General features: G+C 27.2%; 5 protein-coding genes across 5 annotated transcripts; 3 read left to right on the forward strand and 2 right to left on the reverse strand.

Annotated features, from left to right (window-relative positions):
- Positions 1-1551: 1551 nt before the first annotated feature.
- Positions 1552-3256, reverse strand: OCT59_015780 (uncharacterized protein). The gene is made up of 8 exons (XM_025308289.2): positions 3171-3256; positions 2989-3084; positions 2686-2915; positions 2476-2608; positions 2282-2395; positions 2007-2180; positions 1771-1935; positions 1552-1695 (listed from the first exon to the last, which is right to left on the reverse strand). The coding sequence occupies exons 1-8, from the start codon at positions 3237-3239 to the stop codon at positions 1681-1683; spliced, it is 996 nt and encodes a 331-aa protein (XP_025181673.1). The 5' UTR covers positions 3240-3256; the 3' UTR covers positions 1552-1680.
- Positions 3257-5386: 2130 nt separating this feature from the next.
- OCT59_015781 (uncharacterized protein) lies at positions 5387-6949 on the reverse strand (the record flags this gene model as incomplete). Its single annotated transcript, XM_025309181.2, has 8 exons — positions 5387-5424; positions 5513-5678; positions 5747-5920; positions 5996-6109; positions 6190-6322; positions 6392-6621; positions 6710-6805; positions 6881-6949. The coding sequence occupies 8 exons, from the start codon at positions 6947-6949 to the stop codon at positions 5387-5389; spliced, it is 1020 nt and encodes a 339-aa protein (XP_025181674.2).
- Positions 6950-9080: 2131 nt separating this feature from the next.
- Positions 9081-10645, forward strand: OCT59_015782 (uncharacterized protein; the record flags this gene model as incomplete). Its single annotated transcript, XM_066132041.1, has 8 exons — positions 9081-9143; positions 9219-9314; positions 9407-9636; positions 9707-9839; positions 9933-10046; positions 10125-10298; positions 10385-10549; positions 10631-10645. The coding sequence occupies 8 exons, from the start codon at positions 9081-9083 to the stop codon at positions 10643-10645; spliced, it is 990 nt and encodes a 329-aa protein (XP_066003073.1).
- Positions 10646-13169: 2524 nt separating this feature from the next.
- On the forward strand, positions 13170-14997 carry OCT59_015783 (uncharacterized protein). The gene is made up of 8 exons (XM_025315923.2): positions 13170-13381; positions 13457-13552; positions 13646-13875; positions 13946-14078; positions 14169-14282; positions 14362-14535; positions 14626-14790; positions 14872-14997. The coding sequence occupies exons 1-8, from the start codon at positions 13319-13321 to the stop codon at positions 14884-14886; spliced, it is 990 nt and encodes a 329-aa protein (XP_025181676.1). The 5' UTR covers positions 13170-13318; the 3' UTR covers positions 14887-14997.
- A 1552-nt stretch (positions 14998-16549) lies between these two features.
- On the forward strand, positions 16550-18118 carry OCT59_015784 (uncharacterized protein; the record flags this gene model as incomplete). The annotated part of the gene is made up of 8 exons (XM_066132042.1): positions 16550-16612; positions 16691-16786; positions 16880-17109; positions 17178-17310; positions 17404-17517; positions 17596-17769; positions 17855-18019; positions 18104-18118. 8 exons carry the CDS (start codon positions 16550-16552, stop codon positions 18116-18118), a joined length of 990 nt encoding a protein of 329 aa, XP_066003074.1.
- Between the last annotated feature and the right edge of the window lie 3388 nt (positions 18119-21506).

The raw sequence follows: 21506 nt of genomic DNA on the forward strand, positions 1-21506 counted from the left end.
AGCTCCGTGAATCTGCTACACGATCACAAGTTGTGATAAAACTTGGAATATAAAACATGAATCAACATGGAGGTTTTGTATTTGTTTCATATGATATCATTAATTTCGTTATTCAACACATAAACCAAAAAATATTCTCGTATGCGATATTAAGATATTATAAATAAATAGCGAACAACTAAATATAGGACACTTGATCACTATCATCCTTCTGAAGTGAACCAATATTCTTATTTTTTTAAAAAAGAATTTATTATAACTTACAAATAAGAAACACCATCAGAAAGTAAGCATGTCGAGGGCCCTATTATAAAGGTGTAATCACAGATTATAAATTAATTATATCGTTATGTGTGTACTACATTATATTCATACATATATTTATACAATCCAGGTAAAAACATTTATGATTTATTAAGACGCATCATGGTAATTAAGAAAGCTCGATTTACAGAAAATATATTTATTTCATTTAATAAATTTGTTGGGTAGGTATGAATAAAAAAAATTTTTATAAAATTTAATGTCTATATTATTATTATTTTTTTTCTGTTGCAAAGACAATTGTTAATAAAATTATATAAATGGTAACATGCGTAAATGATATGAATCCTTACATGCATCAATTCAGTACTATATCTGATACCAATGAATCAATAATTTTCCTAATTTCTGCTAATTCTTCAGAAATAAGATAAACATTTGTTGCCAAGATTTTCTTCTAAATATTTGATTTTTCTTGTACCAGGAATAACAACAATATTATACCCCTATTTTACAAAATAAATTATTATAAAAAATAATGTATTATATACTGCTGTATAAAAGAACATTTTGTAATTATATTTTTTACCTGAGCTAAAACCCAAGATGACTTGGAGTTATGTCTTTCTTATTCACAAATTCAATGAATTTTGTCTATAAGTACTAAATTTTTACCAAGATTTCATCTTGGAAACGTGGAATTGTTCTTTTAAAATCGCCTGGTTCGAGGTTATCAATCCCTAAAATAATAAACAAAACAAAAATTAAAAATGTAAATAGAACAACTCTATATAAGTTTTAAATAAAAAATGATAAATACTGTTAGTAATCCGCGTCCGAGTGGACTATATGCTACTATAGTGACACCTAATTCGCGACCAGTTTCCATAATTCCATTTGTTTCAATATCAAGAGTCCAGGGACTATATTCCATCTTAAAATAAATGATATTAATATTTTAAAAGTTAAATAATATCGATATTATATTGATATACACAGATTTACTTGAACTGTGGCAATAGGATGAACTTTATAAGTACGTCGAAGAGTTTCTGCAGGCCATCACTTGATTAGCAAATACAGTATATATACAGCACTATGAGCTGTATGAACAACTGACACACCATGCATCCTACATCAGTTTACCAAGTTCATGAGAAAGAGACATATTATTTAAATTACACTACTAACACACGATTTCTATATTGAGCATACTGTCGGCCCGACATATACCCGTCATAATATTTTATTTATAATGTTACAAGGACACAAACAAGAACTTTATTTAGATTTATCATTCAATTAAACGTAATCAAGATAATATATTTATTTATTTATTATTTTCCGTTATTGAATTTACATTATCATAATAACTAATCGCTACGGATGAGTTGCATTATGGGAAGAAGCAAGGATTTATTTATTCAATTCCTTATTTTAAAGAAACAAGTTAAGTAATTAGTGTCGTTTTTTTTAAAAAAATCAAGAAAAAATAATGATTCTTACCTCCATCGCATGAGCATTATATCTAGTACCGACGATGCCAATAGAATTGATAATTTGCCTGATTTCTAATAATTCTTCAGGAGTAAGATTTACTTTAGCTGTCCCATGATTTTCTTCCAAATATTTCAATTTTCTTGCTCCAGGAATAGCGATAACATTATTCCCCTATAATAAATAATTATATCTTTTTTTTTCAAAAAAAAAAAGACTAAAATTCATTTTATTATATGATTTACCTGAGATATAACCCAAGCTAAGCAAAGTTGACTTGGAGTTACGCCTTTCTTATTCGCAAATTCATGAAATTTATGCACAATTTCTAAATTTTTATCGAAATTTTCACCCTGAAAACGTGGAAGCATTCTTCTAAAATCATTCGGTTCAAAATCGTCCAGAGATTTATATTTTCCCTATAAAACAATTAAAATTCATTGAATCGATGTTATGCTTTTTTTACACAAATATAAACAATTTTATTTTTTTATTTTTTTTAAAAAAAAAGGATAAATACTGTTAGAAATCCGCGTCCGAGTGGACTATATGCTACTATAGTGATACCTAATTCACGACAAGTATCCACAATTCCATTCGTTTCAATATCAAGAGTCCAAGGACTATATTCAATCTTAAAAAAAGCATAAAGTTATATAATAATGTTTATTGAAAAATTTTAATTAATCATTATTTTCCAAAGGGAATATTTACTTGAACTGCGGAAATAGGATGAATCTTATGAGCACGTCGAAGAGTCTCTGCAGAACATTCAGAAAGACCAATATATTTAACTTTTCCTTCATTAACAAGTTCAACTAAAGCACTAACAGTATCTTCAATAGGTCTAATAAAAATAACAATTAAATGTCATAACAAATAATTCTTAATAAAAATAATTATATATACTGGAATTTAACCTACGTATTAGGATCCATACGATGTTGATAATAAAGATCGATATAATCTACTCCCAAATTTTTTAAAGATTTTTCACAAGCTTGGCGAACATATTCAGGCGAACCTGATACGCCTGTAAATGCGCCATTGGAATCTCGAAGTACACCAAACTTTGTACAGAGAAATACTTTATCACGTTTGTCTTTAAGAACTTTAGAAAGGAGAATTTCATTGGCTCCACTACCATAAATATCCTTTAAAAATCACATTTAAAAAAATTATAATCTTTTTTTTTTTTTGACTTATGAATAAAATATAAATACGAACAGCTGTATCCCAAAGGTTAAATCCTAATTCAATGGATCGATTCAAAACGGTGATACTTTCTTGTTCATCAGCTGAACCATAAAAATCACTCATTCCCTATCGAAAAGGATTATCGTAAATCGCATGATGAGATCATTAGAAGCAATGTGTTAATCAGCGTTAAAAATTAATTATGAACACACCATACACCCCAATCCAATTGCAGGGATTTTTACACCAGTTTTGCCAAGTTCACGAAGAGGAAGAGACATTTTTTAAAAATTTTTTTAAAGAAGGTTATTGTTTTTATCTACTCCTTAAATATAATTATTCATACGAATGAGTTAACCCCGAATTAATTTTAGACTATAATTGTTCATACGAATGAGTTAATAGTATAAGCTAATTTTTTTAGACTAAACGACAAAAGGAGATTACAAATAAAAATAAGATTAATAATTAGTATTATTCTGTTCTGTCCTAAATAGGCCAACTTAAAAAATGAACAAATTTACCGCAATAAGTTAGTTTACCGGAAAGTTTAATTATTGAGAAAGTAAAAATTTGGATAAAACATGTGGACATAATTTAATTATTTGATTATCAATTAATCTTGATATTAATTCTATTAATTCGTATAAAAAAAAAATTACAACCACCAAAAATAGTAATTCATTGATATAATAAAATTCTAAGTTTTGATATTTTGAAATGAGTAAGCAATTTTTATTAATATAGAATTGATACCTGTTGTCGCACCAATACATAATATTGTGACAACTAATTACATTAATTACATCATCAAATCATCATCTTCCGATTTTAACAAATTTCAAATTATTTAACGGACATATATTAGCCCGAAGGGCGAAGACGTCTTATTCATCAAAGTTGAGTAGTAATTACCGTACACTTACAAATAACAGAATATTTATTATAAATATTTATCAGTTATTATAAATATAAGTTTTATAAGATTTATAATCCGTTATCACGTGGCAGTCATAGCCATCACGTGATTCAGTTAACTTGTGATTTGTTATGTATGACGCAATTTTGATAATTGCGACATATTATGTGTATTATTTTAATTACAAAATCGTTATTTAAAATTAAAATTGATTCTTATTGCAACTCTCTTGGAAATTTATCATCCAATAATAATCAAGAATTATAATTACATTGCTAGGTAATCATTTCAACTAATGAGATTTCTACTTAAGAAATTTCAAACAATATCATTGAACTAATTGAGGATGTTGAATAATATCAAAGAAAGTGACCATTAACATGGAAGAACCATACTGATAATGCTCATTATTTATAGTAATTTAACATTATAAATTACTTTATTCATTTTTTTATTTTTTCAAATACGAATTGAAATAAAATTTATTATTTATAAATTAAAAATCTGTGAATTTCATTAATATACGCGGAATATCTTTAGAGTTATGTTTACATTGAGTTGGGTAAGGATTAGGAAGATTGGTTGAATACTTGTTAACGTTAACATTGGAGTTGCATACTGGACGGGATGTTTGTGACAGTCAAATCACGTGAATCACGTGCCTGAGGTTTTGTTACGCTCAAAATTATAAAAATTTCTAAATGAAAAGAATGTTGCCTTAAAAAGGTGTTTAAATCCTGAAATAAACTTAAAACAGCTCGCGCAAATAATAAAAAAACAACTTGAGCCGGTTAAGATAATTAGCTATACTGATATCACTGAAACCGTATATAACTTTATGAGTTTTATGAAGGAGAAAATGAGAAGTTAAATTAAATTTTTGTATATAACTTTCATCTTTCTTGATTTTATTTAGAAAAAAATGGATCATCAAAGAAAATCACGAAATTAAAATTACTCATCACATAATTACATCTATCTCAGGAAATTCATGGTTTACTGGGACAAGAATCAAAAAAAAGGTAAGATTTAATTCATTTTAATACATTATATAGTACAGTAGATTATAACTAAAATATTGTTTTTACATTATAGGTACAACGAAATAGAAATTATCCATTAATTTCATATTATGTAGGCAAATCAGTGATTGAAAGAGAGAGATAAGCAGATTGGTCAAAGTTCTTATAATTTTATATTTAACGAAAATTTTGTATGTAGTTCTAATTACATTTTAATCGTGACAAACACAAAAGGGCATTTATGAATTATGATTAAAAAAATGTTCGCCCGAGTTCAGATCTTCGGAAAAAATGAATTAAACTTTATAATTGAAATAAAAACATTTGAATTCTTTTATATTATAAATTGGAACCATAATTGATAATTATTTGTATTATCTTTTTATTATATGATTTTTATCAAAATACTATTTGTCCGAAGTCACGTGTAATCCTGCTACCGTTTTTTCCAGGGGTATGATTAAATATAAATATGTTAACTATTAAATTATTTCATATTTTGCATAGCAATAATAGTTTTAGTCCCTTTTATAGCAACGCAAGAAACGAAGTTAATTGGCTTTTAAACATGACATAAGATACAAAGTTACAAAAATAACATAATAATTCTTACCTGGATCGCTTGTGTTATAATATCTATTACCGACTATGCCAATAGAATTGATGATTTGCCTAACTTCTAACAATTCTTTGGGAGTAAGATGAACATTAGCTGCTCCCAAATTTTCTTCTAAATATTTCAATTTTCTTGAACCAGGAATAGCAATATTATTATCTCCCTATAAACATGTAAAATTAATTATTTTTCAGAATAATAAAATAATTTGTGATAATATTTACTAGATACCTGAGATATAACCCAAGCTAAGCAGAGTTGACTTGGAGTTACGCCTTTCTTATTCGCAAATTCATGAAATTTATGCACAAGTTCTAAATTTTTATTGAAATTATCACCTTGAAAACGTGGAAAATTTCTTCTAATGTCGTCCGGTTCAAAATCATCAACAGATTTATATTTTCCCTAGAAAGAGTTAAAATTTATGAGAATCGGTATTTTATACATTAATACACACTATATATGTATATAAATAAATACCGTTAGAAATCCACGTCCGAGTGGACTATATGCTACTATAGTGACACCTAATTCACGACAAGTTTCCATAATTCCATTCGTTTCAATGTCGAGCGTCCAGGGACTATATTCCATCTTAAAACATAATGTTCAACATAATAAAGTTATTGTAAAGAACATATACAAGTAGTATACATAAAAATAATTATTTTTACTTGAACTGCGGCAATAGGATGTATTTTATGAGCACGTCGAAGAATTTCTGCAGAACATTCGGAAAGACCAATATATTTAATTTTTCCTTCGCCAACAAGTTCTGCCAAAGCACCAACAGTATCTTCGATAGGTCTGTGATCAAATGACAATTCAAAGTCTCAATTTTTAAAAAATGATCATTATATTGAAATTTTCACTTACGTATTAGGATCCATACGATGTTGATAATAAAGATCAATATAATCTACCCCCAATCTTTTTAAAGATTTTTCACAAGCTTGACGAACAAATTCAGGTGAACCTGATACACCTGTAAATGCGCCATTTGAATCTCGAAGTATACCAAACTTTGTACAAAGAAATACTTTATCACGTTTGTCTTTAAGGACTTTTGAAAGGAGAATCTCATTGGCTCCATTTCCATAAATATCCTTTACATAATCAAATTAAAAAAAGTATAATTAATTTTTTCTTTTTTTTTGATCTTAAAAATTAAAACATTTACAAATAAATACAAACGGAAGTATCCCAAAAGTTGAATCCTAATTCAATGGACTGTTTCAAAACATCAATACTTTCTTGTTCGTCAACTGATCCATAAAAATCACTCATGCCCTAACAAAAAGGAATTATTAGATCATGATTAATTCCACGCATGAATTAGTTTTAAAGAATTAACTATGAACACACCATACAACCCAAACCAATTGCAGGGACTTTTACACCAGTTTTGCCAAGTTCGCAAAGTGGGAGAGACATGTTTTTTTTGAAAGAAATCAATTAATAACTGAAGATTGATTTCCGTTTAAATTATTATATATTTGATGGGGACGGCTGATTTTAAATCCGAGTTGATATCCTTTAGTAATAAACCACATTATTAATAGGATTATCCGAACAAATCAAATATTTAGAATATGTAATCAATAGTGGTTCTCTCTTTTTTTTATTCTTGACAATAATGGAATTCATTCAATAGATAGTAAAAGAATTAATTATCAAAGTGATGAACAAGGTAAAAAGTTTCACGAAAATATTTTTGGTTTTTTACAGGAGGCGCTAAAAGGCATATTTGTAGTACAAAATAAGCACTACCAGACGGAAATATTTTTGGCCGAATACGCCTATATTAACTTGTTTAGGTATATTATGTCACGTGACGTCAATGATATTAATATAGACATATTTCACAAATAACTGAACAAGTTTAGCTAAACGAAAAGTACAAAATGCAAAAAGTTTATGACATAACTAGTAACCTTTAACCAAAAGCATGCATGTTCATATTGATACGATAAGAATCGCAAATTTTATAAATAAACATATTGAGACAGAATCAAGATTTATTCCAAAGAATTATTTAAAATTTAGATATAACTCAAATAAAAAAGGCTAAATCTACGCAATAATTATACAAAAATCGAGATTATTATCATTATCATAATGATTTTTTTTTAATTTTGATGATCATTTAGTATGGAACTCGGCAATTTCGGAATAATTTCAGGATTCAGCCTTTGGCCAAGCGACGAAAGTTGAAAGTTGGGCCGAAATTTTCTGGCCGGAATTATGCATTTTGGCCGGAATTATAAATTTTGTGTAATATTAATGTAAAATTTCATCGCAGGCATGAAAATTTCTGTGTGTAACATTCTTTCTCGGTGATCCTGTGTCACGTGATATACGATTCTGGCCAGCACTGAAAATTTGGCCAGAATTATAAAATAGTTTCGGACATTGATCTCAAGTTTCGGCCAGAGGTTCGTTTCAGATTTCGGAACTTTCTGATTCGGCCATGTTTTCGGCAAGTTTCGGCTACATGTATATATGGAACTATAGTTCAATGTGATACGTTGATAGGCCTTCCGTTGATTTCGCGCATTAAAATATTTGAAAAGTGTATTTCTTGTAATTATTTAAAAAAAATTAACTAGAGAAATTAAAATCCGGTGGTATCTTATTATTAAGCGACGCAAAGTTATATATTCGGTTTTCATATCCCGGCCGGGTTGGTAAATCACAAATCCAAAATTTTTATTTTTTATATTAAGATAATTGGCCAATAAAAATAGTTTATACTTTATAATATCATGTGATAACCGCTATCATAACATTGAAGAAAATTCTCATTCAGTGCTTCTTTCTTTTCATCTGAATTGTAATAGCCTAAGTAGGCATTTCCTGCTTGACATAAAATAATAAGAAAATTCTCATTCTGATAAATGAAAAAAAAAGATTAGCAATTTTATTTGTTTATTTTATTAAATGATTTCCCATGCCGAAAATTTAATAGTTATGATATCATTTAACTTAAAACTTTTAACATATGAAAATTATTTTATTGGTATAAAAATCCGGGCGGCCGGGTCAAAAATGCCGATATGAAAACCGAATTTATAACTTTGCGTCGCCTTATGCTATCCCATTTTAAAGTTTTGATAGTGGACTTGCATTAAAATCTGGTTAAAGAATAGTATAATATTTTTAATTATTTAGAATTTTTTTCACTTTAATAGTTTGTCTTTATCATATTTAAAATGCTTAAGGTAATGAATTTCTAACAACAAATTCAAAATTATCTGAGTACTCAATGTCAAAGAAGTGAGAACGGCGTACTAGGAAAAATTGTTTTTTGATTTTAAATGACAAGATGAGTATTACTCAATTATTTTTATTGTAGGGTGCGCTGTAGTACTTTAAAATTTTCCGCTTGTCAATCAGTAAATAAACACGTCAAAAGGGGGATCTTTGATTATCAATACTGAATTTAGTTATATTGGAACCCCAAAGTTTTTGAAAAAATTCGGAAGTGAAATTAGATAAATACGCTTAAAGAATTATTGATTTTATTTTAAAAACGTTTTTTACCTTTTTTTTTTTTTTTGAGAAAATGTCCCTTCGTGAACTTGGTAAAACTGGTGTAAAAATCTCTGCAATCGGCTTAGGATGCATGGTATATTCAAAGCATTGTAATGTTTATTTACTAATTATATGATTTTAATGTTGATGTAATTTCTTTGATATGAAGGGCATGAGTGATTTTTACGGTTCAGCTGATGAGCAGGGGAATATTAATGTGTTGAACCGAGCAATTGATTTAGGATCTACCTTTTGGGATACTTCCGTTCGTATTTAATCTCTTTTATAATTTGAAATTTTAACTTTAATTATAATAATAAAAAAAATGGTGTATTGCGAATTTTTTTATGTGTAAAGGATATTTATGGAAATGGAGCAAATGAGATTCTCCTTTCAAAAGTCCTTAAAGACAAACGTGATAAAGTATTTCTTTGTACAAAGTTCGGTACACTTCGAGATTCAAATGGCGCATTTATAGGTGTATCGGGTAAACCTGAATATGTTCGCCAAGCTTGTGAAAGATCTTTAAAAAGATTGGGGGTAGATTATATTGATCTTTATTATCAACATCGTATGGATCCCAATACGTAAGTAAAGGATTCTTTTTTATATTTTTAAGAATAGCAATAATAAAGTATTCGTTTTATACTTTTACAGACCCATTGAAGATACTGTTGGCGCTTTAGCAGAACTTGTTAAGGAAGGAAAAGTAAAATATATCGGTCTTTCTGAATGTTCTGCAGAAACTCTTCGACGTGCTCATAAAGTTCATCTTATTGCCGCAATTCAAGTAAAAAAAAACTAATTATATTTCAAAAAAAAAATAAATATGATGAATACATGATTTTTAAAACTTTTAAAATTATCAAATATCGTTTTTAAGATGGAATATAGTCCTTGGACTATTGATATTGAAACAAATGGAATTGTGGAAGCCTGTCGCGAATTAGGAGTCACTATAGTGGCATATAGTCCACTTGGACGCGGGTTTTTAACTGTATTTATCCTTGTTTTCAAAAATATTATTTGTAAAAAATAATATTTTAACTCCAATAAATTTTGATTTCTTTTTTAGGGAAAATATAAATCTATTGATGATTTTGAACCGGACGATTTTAGAAGAACGTTTCCACGTTTTCAAGGTGAAAATTTCGATAAAAACTTAGAAATTGTACGTAAATTTGAAGAATTTGCGAATAAGAAAGGCGTAACTCCAAGTCAACTTTGCTTAGCTTGGGTTTTAGCTCAGGTAAATATAATTATAATGTCTTGTAACATTATAAAACATAATGAAAATATGTTATTTACTAATGCATTATTTTTTATATTTTATAGGGAGATAATATTGTTGCTATTCCCGGTACAAAAAAAATTAAATATTTAGAAGAAAATCTTGAAGGAACAAGAATTCATCTTACTCCTGAAGAATTATCTGAAATTAGGCAAATTATTAATTCTATTGAAATTATCGGTACTAGATATCAAGAAGAACATATGAAGGTAAAGAAATCATAGTTATTTATATATAAACTTTTTTTTTTATTCTGCATAATTAATATTATCCTTTTATTAAAAAATCAGGAGGTGAATATTTAAAAAAAAAAGTTGTTAAATTAAGTAAATTATAAATTCAATGAATTTGTCAATTAAATCACTAGGGTGCTAATATGTATTGCAGTATTGATATTGGGTTTATTCCAATTACTAAATTGAACTTATTGGGCAATTGAACAATTGGATATAGGCCAATTGCACCCTGTATAATGATATTACATTAAACTTCTTGAATATTAGTTTTTCTAGCATTATTCAGTATATTATTCTATTTGCTTATTACATAAAACTTCAATTTAAATATTTATTTTATACTTAATGTTCAAACCCATATTATTTTTATATATAAAATTTTTTAAATTGCCGGTTACACATGCCGGTTATGATTTAGTATGTTCTAATAAATTACAAATATTTGGCGAATTATACTCACACGATGCCTCTGTTCCTTGTTTCTTTCCAATTTTCTCTCTTTTTTTTTAAAAAAAAAAATGAAAAAAAATGAATAATAATGATTTTTATTTACTAATATTACGAAATAAAATTTTATTTTCCGATTTTAAGGTCTAATACAAAGAACAAATAAAGGTTTTTTGATTTTGTTTCGCATGATATCGTGATTTCAATTTTTCATTGCACTATTATTAATTATCAACTAAGAAAAAAATAAATAAGACATGTATAAACACAAACCTAAAAAATAAAATAATCTTGTATGCGATATTAAGGTGTCAGGATGAAAGGATGAATGGTGAAACGGCTATTATATAGCCTTATCATCCCTCTGCTGTAGAATGCAACTAGCACTCCCAATAATTTACATTATACGGAGATAAAAAGTAATTATGTCGAATTATCGTGTACATCAACCATCGCGATCACGCAAGTCATTATATATATTGAATTATAAAATATAATTTTTTTTTAATTTGCTGCTTTTTTTCCGAAGATGCGTGATGATTGGTTGTGAAGTTTCTTTAGTTAGTTTACAGGGGAAAGCGTCGCCACTTGCTAGGATTAGTGTAAATTAGTGTTGGTCTCCGTAAATAGTTGTAAGTCCAAAAGCCAAGTAAATATAATGGTTGTAAATCAAAATTACCATCTTTTAGCTAACCACAATAGTGTAGTATTTACAGCCAATTTACAACTTACTTTTAAAATATTACAACCGCTAAAGGTTGTAATTCGATATATAATAATCGTTATTACTTACGGCAACCAACCTTATTGTAAATTATTATAGGTTGAAATTAATGGAGAATACATTGAATGCATTAAGCCGAAATATTTTCGGATTATATAACACTTTAGTGTGAAATGACTGAAATAATACCAAAACATTTAGAAATGGTATGATTAAGACATCTATTTTGAAATAAGATGTTTTATTGAATTGATTTTTTTTTATTATCTCTTTTTTTTAAGTAATGTTAATTTTTCTTGTATGAATGGAAGAAAATTTAATGTTATTCAAACTCTTGATTATGATTGTGCTGTAAGTTATATATTTATTTATTTATTTTTAAAAAATTATATTATATTGTTTAGACTTCACGTCATTATTATTTTTGGCGATAAAATACTAGTGGCAAACACTTCTTAAAGTATTAGTAAAAGAAGTTCTGGGAATTGGGATTAGACATACAAAGAGAAAAAATCTTTTTAACTAATGTTTTCAACAGATTATGATGTAGTGTTCCAGATTTTTTGACGGATATCCGGATATTGGCGGTTATACGGATAACGGATAAATTAACGGATCGGATCACACGGATGACGGATAATAACGGATCGGATTTCTCGGATGACGGATAATAACGGATTCATCCGACGGATATCCGACAAATTTAATTTATAATGATTCGGATCCCGCCTAATCACGTGACGTTGCACGAATTTCCAAAAAAGGACATTTTGATATAGGAATTCTTGTCGTACAAGGATCCAAAAAAGGACATTCCAGTGACGATCAGTTAATGCCGGCTGGAATTATATCTTATACAAATTTTAATGGTATTAATGGATAATCCGGATAATCCGGATAATCCGGATGTTACTTATGCGGATATTCCGGATGACGGATTTCTAATCGGATCGGATAAACGGATGGCGGATTCTAATCGGATCGGATAAAATGGTGACGGATATCCTCGGATTGGAACACTATTATGATGCATGTACTAATTTGATACTCCACTGACCGAAACATGATGAATGAGAGCCGACTATTATAAGAGTCAAGAATGCCATTGGAATCTAATAGAAATTAACTCAATCGCTTCGTTCAGTTTAAAAGTTTCGCGGAAATATTTTTAGCCGAATACACCTAACTTCGTATATATAATAGATATCCCTTAACTTGTTTATGTATGTGATGTTCACGTGACGTGGCGTCAATGAAGACATCTATTCCACAAATAATTGAACAAGTTTAGCTAAACGAAAAGTACATATGACATAACTAGTATGGCACGGAACGTTTAATTAGTTTCTTTACGTCATCCGCAGTAAATAACGCGGGCTCTTTTAAAACATTTATTAGTAATTACTTCATTTTACTCTCATAGGGAATAGTATTAATACGACAATTATTTATTAATACCTGAATTTATAGCTATTCTAGTTAGATTACAAAAACATTTTCCCTTAAAAAATTCGAGATAAATACGATTAGAGAATTATTGATTTTATTTTTTTAAAAAAAATTGCGAGAAAATGTCTCTTCGTGAACTTGGTAAAACTGGTGTAAAAATCTCTGCAATCGGCTTAGGATGCATGGTATATTCAAAGCATTGTATTGTTTATTTACTAATTATGTGATTTTAATGTTGATGTAATTTCTTTAATCTGAAGGGCATGAGTGAGTTTTACGGTTCAGCTGATGAGCAGGAGAATATTAATGTGTTGAATCGAGCAATTGATTTAGGATCTACCTTTTGGGATACTTCTGTTCGTATTTAACCTCTTTTATAATTTGAGATGTTAACTTTAATTATAATAATAAAAAAAAATGGTGTATTGCAAATTTTTTTATGTGTAAAGGATATTTATGGAAATGGAGCAAATGAGATTCTCCTTTCAAAAGTCCTTAAAGACAAACGTGATAAAGTATTTCTTTGTACAAAGTTCGGTGGACTTCGAGATTCAAATGGCGCATTTTTAGGTGTATCGGGTAAACCTGAATATGTTCGCCAAGCTTGTGAAAGATCTTTAAAAAGATTGGGGGTAGATTATATTGATCTTTATTATCAACATCGTATGGATCCCAATACGTAAGTAAAGGATTCTTTTTTATATTTTTAAGAATAGCAATATTAAAGAATTCGTTTTATACTTTTACAGACCCATTGAAGATACTGTTGACGCTTTAGCAGAACTTGTTAAGGAAGGAAAAGTAAAATATATCGGTCTTTCTGAATGTTCTGCAAAAACTCTTCGACGTGCTCATAAAATTCATCCTATTGCCGCAATTCAAGTAAAAAAAAACTAATAATATTCTTTCTTTTTTGAAAAAAAATAAATGATGATTTTTAAAACTTTAAATTTATTAAATATCGTTTTTAAGATGGAATATAGTCCTTGGACTATTGATATTGAAACAAATGGAATTATGGAAGCCTGTCGCGAATTAGGAGTCACTATAGTAGCATATAGTCCACTTGGACGCGGGTTTTTAACTGTATTTATCCTTGTTTTCAAGAATATTGTTTGTAAAAAATAATATTTTAACTCCAATAAATTTTTAATTTCTTTTTTAGGGAAAATATAAATCTATTGATGATTTTGAACCGGACGATGTTAGAAGAATGCTGCCACGTTTTCAAGGTGAAAATTTCGATAAAAATTTAGTAATTGTACGTAAATTTGAAGAATTTGCGAATAAGAAAGGTGTAACTCCAAGTCAACTTTGCTTAGCTTGGGTTTTAGCTCAGGTAAATATAATTATAATGTCATGTCTTGTAACATTATAAAACATAATGAAAATATGTTATTTACTAATGCATTGTTTTTATATCTTATAGGGAGATAATATTGTTGCTATTCCCGGTACAAGAAAAATTAAATATTTAGAAGAAAATCTTGAAGGAATAAAAATTCATCTTACTCCTGAAGAATTATCTGAAATTAGGCAAATTATTAATTCTATTGAAATTATCGGTACTAGATATAAAGAAGAACATATGAAGGTAAAGAAATCATAATTATTTATATATAAACTTTTTTTTTATTTTGCATAATTAATATTATCCTTTTATTAAAAAAATTAGACGGTGGATATTTAAAAAAAAAAAGTTGTTAAATTAAGTAAATTATAAATTCAATAAATTTGTCAAGATATAAATTAAATTATTAATTAAATCACTAGGATATTAATATGTATAATAGTATTTGCAGTTTTGATATTGGGTTTATTCTAATTGACTAAATTGAACTTATTGGACAATTGAACAATTGGATATAGGCCAATTGCATCCAATTGTTTAACTGTTCAATAAGTTCCATTGGCAGTACTGTGTATAATGATATCACATCAAACTTCTTTTATAAAATTTTTTAAATTTATATTACATTAAAAAAAAATTGCTATGACGCGGATTTGCCGGTTACACATGCAGGTTTATGATTTAACTTTTTTTACAAATAAAAATTTCGGATTTTTTTTTTATGTTCTAATAGATTAGATCATTCGGGAAATATCCACGAATTATACTCACACGATAGAATGGTGAAACGGCTATTATATAGCCATATCGTATGCTTATACGGAGATAAAAAGTAATTATGTCGAATTATCGTGTACATCATCGCGATCACGTAAGTCATTATATATATTGAATTATAAAATATAATTTGCTGCTTTTTTTCTAAGCGTCGCCACTTGCTAGGATTAGCATATTAGTATTGTAAATTATTATAGATTTAAATTAATGGAGAATACATTGAATGCATTAAGCCGAAATATTTTCGGATTATATAACACTTTAGTATGAAATGACTGAAATCATACTAATTTAGAAATGGTATTAAGACATTTATTTTGAAATAAGAAGTTTTATTGAATTGATTTTTTTTTTTATCTCTTTTTTATAAGTAATGTTAATTTTCTTGTATGAAAGAAAATTTAATGTTATTCAAACTCTTGATTATGATTGTGCTGTAAGTTATTTATTTATTTTTTTTAAAAAAAATTATATTATATTGTTTAGACTTCACATCATTATTATTTTTGGCGATAAAATTCTGGTGGCAAACATCTCTTAAAGTATTAGTAGAAGAAGTTCTGGGAATTGGGATTAGACATGCAACAAGTACCCCCCAGACCCCCTTTTTAACCTTTTTTAAAGAGAAAAAATCTCTTTAACTAATGTTTCAACAGATTATGATGCATGTACTAATTTGATCACTGACTGAAACATGGTGAATGAGAACCCACTATTATAAGAGTCAAGAATGCCAAGAATGCCATTGGAATCTAATAGAAATTAACACAATCGCTTCGTTCCGATTATAGTAAAGAATTAATTATCAAAGTTTCACGGAAATGTTTTTAGCCGAATACACTTAAATTCGTATCAGGTATCTCTTAACTTGTTTAGGTATGTGATGTTCACGTGATAATGTCAATGAACCATAAATAACTGAACAAGTTTAGCTAGTACAAATGACATAACTATATTGTAATTTCTATTCGTGACCTTACTGCGCGAAAGTTTCTTTATGTTATCCGCAGTAAATAACGCGGCTCTTTTAAACATTAGTAATACTCTCAGAGAGTAGTATTAATAATTATTTATAATTTATGGCTATTCTGGAATCTTCCGTTAGGATTATTAATAGTTACAAAAACATTTTCCCTTAAAAAATTCGAGATAATTGAATTAGATAAATACGCTTAAAGAATTATTGATTTTATTTTTTAAAAAATTGCTTTTTTTTTTTGAGAAAATGTCTCTTCGTGAACTTGGTAAAACTGGTGTAAAAATCTCCGCAATCGGCTTAGGATGCATGGTATATTTAAAGCATTGTAATGTTTATTTACTAATTATGTGATTTTAATGTTGTTGTAATAATTTCTTTGATCTGAAGGGCATGAGTGAGTTTTACGGTTCAGCTGATGAACAGGAGAATATTAATGTGTTGAACCGAGCAATTGAATTAGGATCTACCTTTTGGGATACTTCTGTTCGTATTTAACCTCTTTTAATAATTTGAAATTTTAACTCTAATTATAATAATAATAAAAATGGCGTATTGCAAATTTTTTTACGTGTAAAGGATATTTATGGAAATGGAGCAAATGAGATTCTTCTTTCAAAAGTCCTTAAAGACAAACGTGATAAAGTATTTCTTTGTACAAAGTTCGGTTCACTTCGAAATTCAAATGGCGCATTTTTAGGTGTATCGGGTAAACCTGAATATGTTCGTCAAGCTTGTGAAAAATCTTTAAAAAGATTGGGAGTTGATTATATTGATCTTTATTATCAACATCGTATGGATCCCAATACGTAAGTATTGAGTTTTTTTTATATTTGTTAAGAATTAATAATAACCTACTCGTTTTGCATTTTTGCAGACCTATTGAAGATACTGTTGGTGCTTTAGCAGAACTTGTTAAGGAAGGAAAAGTAAAATATATCGGTCTTTCTGAATGTTCTGCAGAAACTCTTCGACGTGCTCATAAAGTTCATCCTATTGCCGCAATTCAAGTAAAAAACTAATAATATTTCTTTTTTTTAAAAAAAAAAAAATAAATGAATACTTTTTTAAACTTTTAAAATTATTAAATATCGTTTTTTAAGATGGAATATAGTCCTTGGACTATTGATATTAAAAAAAATGGAATTATGGAAGCTTGTCGCGAATTAGGAGTTACTATAGTAGCGTATAGTCCACTTGGACGCGGGTTTTTAACTGTATTTATCCATTTATTCCTTATTTTTAAAAATATTATTGGTAAAAAATAATATTATAACTCTCTAATTCATTTTTAGGGAAAATATAAATCTATTGATGATTTTGAACCGGACGACTTTAGAAGAGCAGTTCCACGTTTTCAAGGTGAAAATTTCAATAAAAACTTAGAAATTGTACGTAAATTTGAAGAATTTGCGAATAAGAAAGGTGTAACTCCAAGTCAACTTTGTTTAGCTTGGGTTTTAGCTCAGGTAATATAATTATAATATCTTTTAACAATTACGACAATAGTATGTTATTTTACTAATGCATTCTTTTTTTTATATATTTTTATAGGGAGATAATATTGTTGCTATTCCCGGTACAAGAAAAATCAAATATTTAGAAGAAAATTTCGAAGCAGCAAAAATTCATCTTACTCCTGAAGAATTATCTGAAATTAGGCAAATTATTAATTCTATTGAAATCATTGGTGCTAGATACCAAGAAGAACATATGAAGGTAAAAAAATTATAATTATTTATATACATATGTTAACTTTTTTTTTATTTTACGCAAATTAATTATCCTTTTATAAAAAAACAGATGGTGGATATTTAAAATAAAAAGTTTTTGATTATTTTGATTATTAAATAAGTAAATTTTGGATATAGACCAATTGCATCCAATTGTCCAACTGGCTAAGTTTTAATTTGAATTATAAACTTCTTGAATATCAGTTTTCTTTTATTTTATTTTATTTATCATCACCGTTGGCCAGAATTATCAATTTTTACCGGCACTATATTTTTTTAATGCCGGTCGATCATCATAATTTCAGTCACCGGTGATCATTACCCCCGGTAATAAGAAAAAATCTTTAAAATTATTAGAATAAATTAACTTTATATGAAGTATATTAATACTTTGTTTTCATTTAATTACTTATATAAAACTTGTTTTCAAATTTTAACCCAAAATTTGGATTTTTAAGGTAAAAAAATTAAAATTTAATAAAAAATGATTTATGAAATAATATAATAATAGCCTGTGACCCTGTAAAAAATCTGATCCGTGTTTATCTTTCCATGTTTTTTCCGTGAATGTATCATTTTCATGGAATTAATAACCTTAAATCATGGAAATTTTCATCTCGCTAACACAGATATCTGTGAATGTATCATTTTCACGGAATTTTTATGGAAGACACAAAGAAATGATGGAAATATTCAGATAAAAATTTTTTATAGGGTGAAAATATTACAAAATAGACAATATACAGTATATTTTTAAAGTATACAATATATACTTTGCAGAAACCTGTGATTTGTTACCATTCAGTTAAGAAATCACCATCAAATCACAACAATCTATTAGCTAACATGTGATGACATGGTATCAAGCAATCTCGTAAAATTGTTGATAACATATCTTTATGAAGTTGTAAAATGCTATTAAATAAGTGGTAAATAGGTGGTAAATAGGTAATAAATAACATCAAGAATTAGTAGTAAAATTAATTTAAGATATTTTTTAGATGTATTAAATATAATTTAGCAATGAATCTGCAAATCTGCCAATCTGCCAATTTATTTTATTTATATTTTTTATAATTTTTAACATCAGAAAAAGCCTTATGTATCATATGATACACATAATATTATATAGTAATCTAAACTTTTTTAACTTAGCAATCATTAATATAAAAATAAACTATTTTTAACTTTTAAACTTTTTTTTCCAATGAAAATCTTTCCTTTCGCTCTTTACCTTTCATTTTCTTCCATTTCTTTTTTTCATTTTTATCATCATTTCTTCTTCCTTTCATTGTCTTATATCTTTTTAAAAAAAAATTTTTTTTTTGTTAAAAAACTCTTTTTAACTATTATATTTTTAATTTTTTTTTTATAAAAAATAAATTTCATTTTTCTTCTTTTATCCTTTACTTCTTCTCTCATATTTTATTTAAAAAAGAGTTATAATATTTTAATTTTTTTCTTTTTTTTTTAGGTAGCTCTCTCAGTCTCCTATATGACATTTTATATGTTAACATTTTAAATTTTATCTTTTTTTTGATAGGATGAATACATGGGAAAAAAAATTGGGATTATATGTTTTTTGAATTTAATTCTTTTTGTTTAAGTAACTTTTCTAGATAAAAGATAAGATTTCAATGAAAAGTTTTTTTTAAATTATTTTTTTTTTGCAAAATATTTTACTATTGTTTCATTTTTTTCTTTTTAAATATCGATAATAGAGGTACATTTTGAATTTCATATGGTATTATGAAAGTTAAATTAAACCAAGTAAGATTAAAGATAAGTACCAAAAAGTGAAAATCTTAGAACTTTACAACAAAATTATGTGAATTTCAAAATAATTTCAAAACTAAATTTAAAAAGATATTTTAATATCATTTCTTTTATAAGATACCAGCTCCACTTTTGTTACCAGAATCTGGAGGTATGTTTCAGAATATTCTTAAAGACTTTGTTTTTAAAAACATTTTTAATATTACATATTAAATAGTCTTTATTTATTTATTTATTTATTTATTTTAAATGGCTCCTAATATAAGAATACCAGAATTCTAGTAAGTTTTAAAAATTTTGAAAAAAATATTATTAATAGAATTTAACATTATAGGAAAATTTATATCTATGTTTATTGAATAATTAGTTTTATTTATAGATTAGTATGATTAGATTTAAGATAGAACAGATAACAAATAAAAAACTAGTAAAAAGTCTTTTAGTAGTTTAATGATGAAATATTAAGGGTAACTACAATTTAGATATAATTCATGTGTAAAATATGTATATTTTTCTAAAACTTCACAATTTTAAAATGAATAATTAATAAATATTTAATAATAATATTTTACTATTTATTTATGAATTTGAAAATATAACTGAATGAAATAACAAAAATTCCATTCTTTAAGCCAGAACCTGTAGAAATTGACGATGAAGACGAAGAGCTGGAGTAATGTATAACAGAAATAAAATGTAGAATGAGAAATTATAAGTTTGACAATGGGCAGGAATGAGGCTATGCATTATGAATATATTTCTCCAATATTATATACATCTATCTATATTGCCAAAAAAATACTAAAAAAGGAATTATCATAAACCTCCAGTTCAAAGTTGTAGGTGAAGAAGTATCTAGCTAAGTCGATTACGCAATTAAAAAAATCATAGATGTTGTCAATAAGGAATTGATAGCTATAATAGAGGAAAAACAAAAGGATTTGGTAGTAGGATTTATGTAGAACATAATGCAACTTGAAAGCTCACACCACATAAATATGAGAAAAAGAAAAGTATCTGTAGTATTCAATGAGTTTGACTATCTCTATAGAATTGTAATCATAGATAGAGCTTAGCTGAAAGTATTATGGCATGTGATTTTTTTTTATCAATTGTTTGTATATACTAACTCATGTTTTTATTTGTTTAGCCTTAGACTGGTACACATACTAGAAAAAATCTATTGCTCGAAAAATGACTATCACATAATACTTAATGAGAAAATAATGAAAGATGATGCAGAACTTCACTGTGATATTAAAAAAATCATAGAGGTAATTGTTAGCTTATTGAAGAATAGGATCAAAGTTGATGATTCTCTGGATAGTAAGAAAGCAAGGATAAAAAAATTTATTAAGGATTAAGGAATGATTTTGTGTGCAAATCATAAGATAGATTTTAGTCATATATCACGAACAATGTCCTAATCTTTGTATTTCTTTTTCATATGTAATAATAAAAAATTTTTCTTGGCAAATTTTGCTTACAGGTTGTAAGGAAAAACATGTATTTTTTTATTTTAAATGCTTATATATAGTGAATTAGTTTTATATAAATCATGTCATCTGAACTTAAAGTATTAAAATAACGTATCACTGAACTTAAAGCTGAGAATGCTGAACTTAAGGCTAAGAAAACTGAGTTTGAGACCAAAAAAGTTGAGTTTCTAAAATCTATCAAAAAATGTTATACAGATT

This window comes from Rhizophagus irregularis, chromosome 24 (genome assembly GCF_026210795.1).
Source record: "Rhizophagus irregularis chromosome 24, complete sequence".
Lineage (NCBI taxonomy): Eukaryota > Fungi > Glomeromycota > Glomeromycetes > Glomerales > Glomeraceae > Rhizophagus > Rhizophagus irregularis.

Excerpts from the sequence above, each read along its gene's own strand:
- OCT59_015780 (XM_025308289.2), bottom strand. The coding sequence starts at position 3,239 with ATGTCTCTTCCTCTTCGTGAACTTGGCAAAACTGGTGTAAAAATCCCT. Across the intron at positions 2,916-2,988 it reads TTAACCTTTGGGATACAGCT|GATATTTATGGTAGTGGAGC; the intron begins GTTCGTATTTAT and ends TGATTTTTAAAG. Across the intron at positions 2,609-2,685 it reads CATCGTATGGATCCTAATAC|ACCTATTGAAGATACTGTTA; the intron begins GTAGGTTAAATT and ends TATTTTTATTAG.
- OCT59_015783 (XM_025315923.2), top strand. The coding sequence starts at position 13,319 with ATGTCTCTTCGTGAACTTGGTAAAACTGGTGTAAAAATCTCTGCAATC. Across the intron at positions 13,553-13,645 it reads CTACCTTTTGGGATACTTCT|GATATTTATGGAAATGGAGC; the intron begins GTTCGTATTTAA and ends TTATGTGTAAAG. Across the intron at positions 14,079-14,168 it reads ATCCTATTGCCGCAATTCAA|ATGGAATATAGTCCTTGGAC; the intron begins GTAAAAAAAAAC and ends ATCGTTTTTAAG.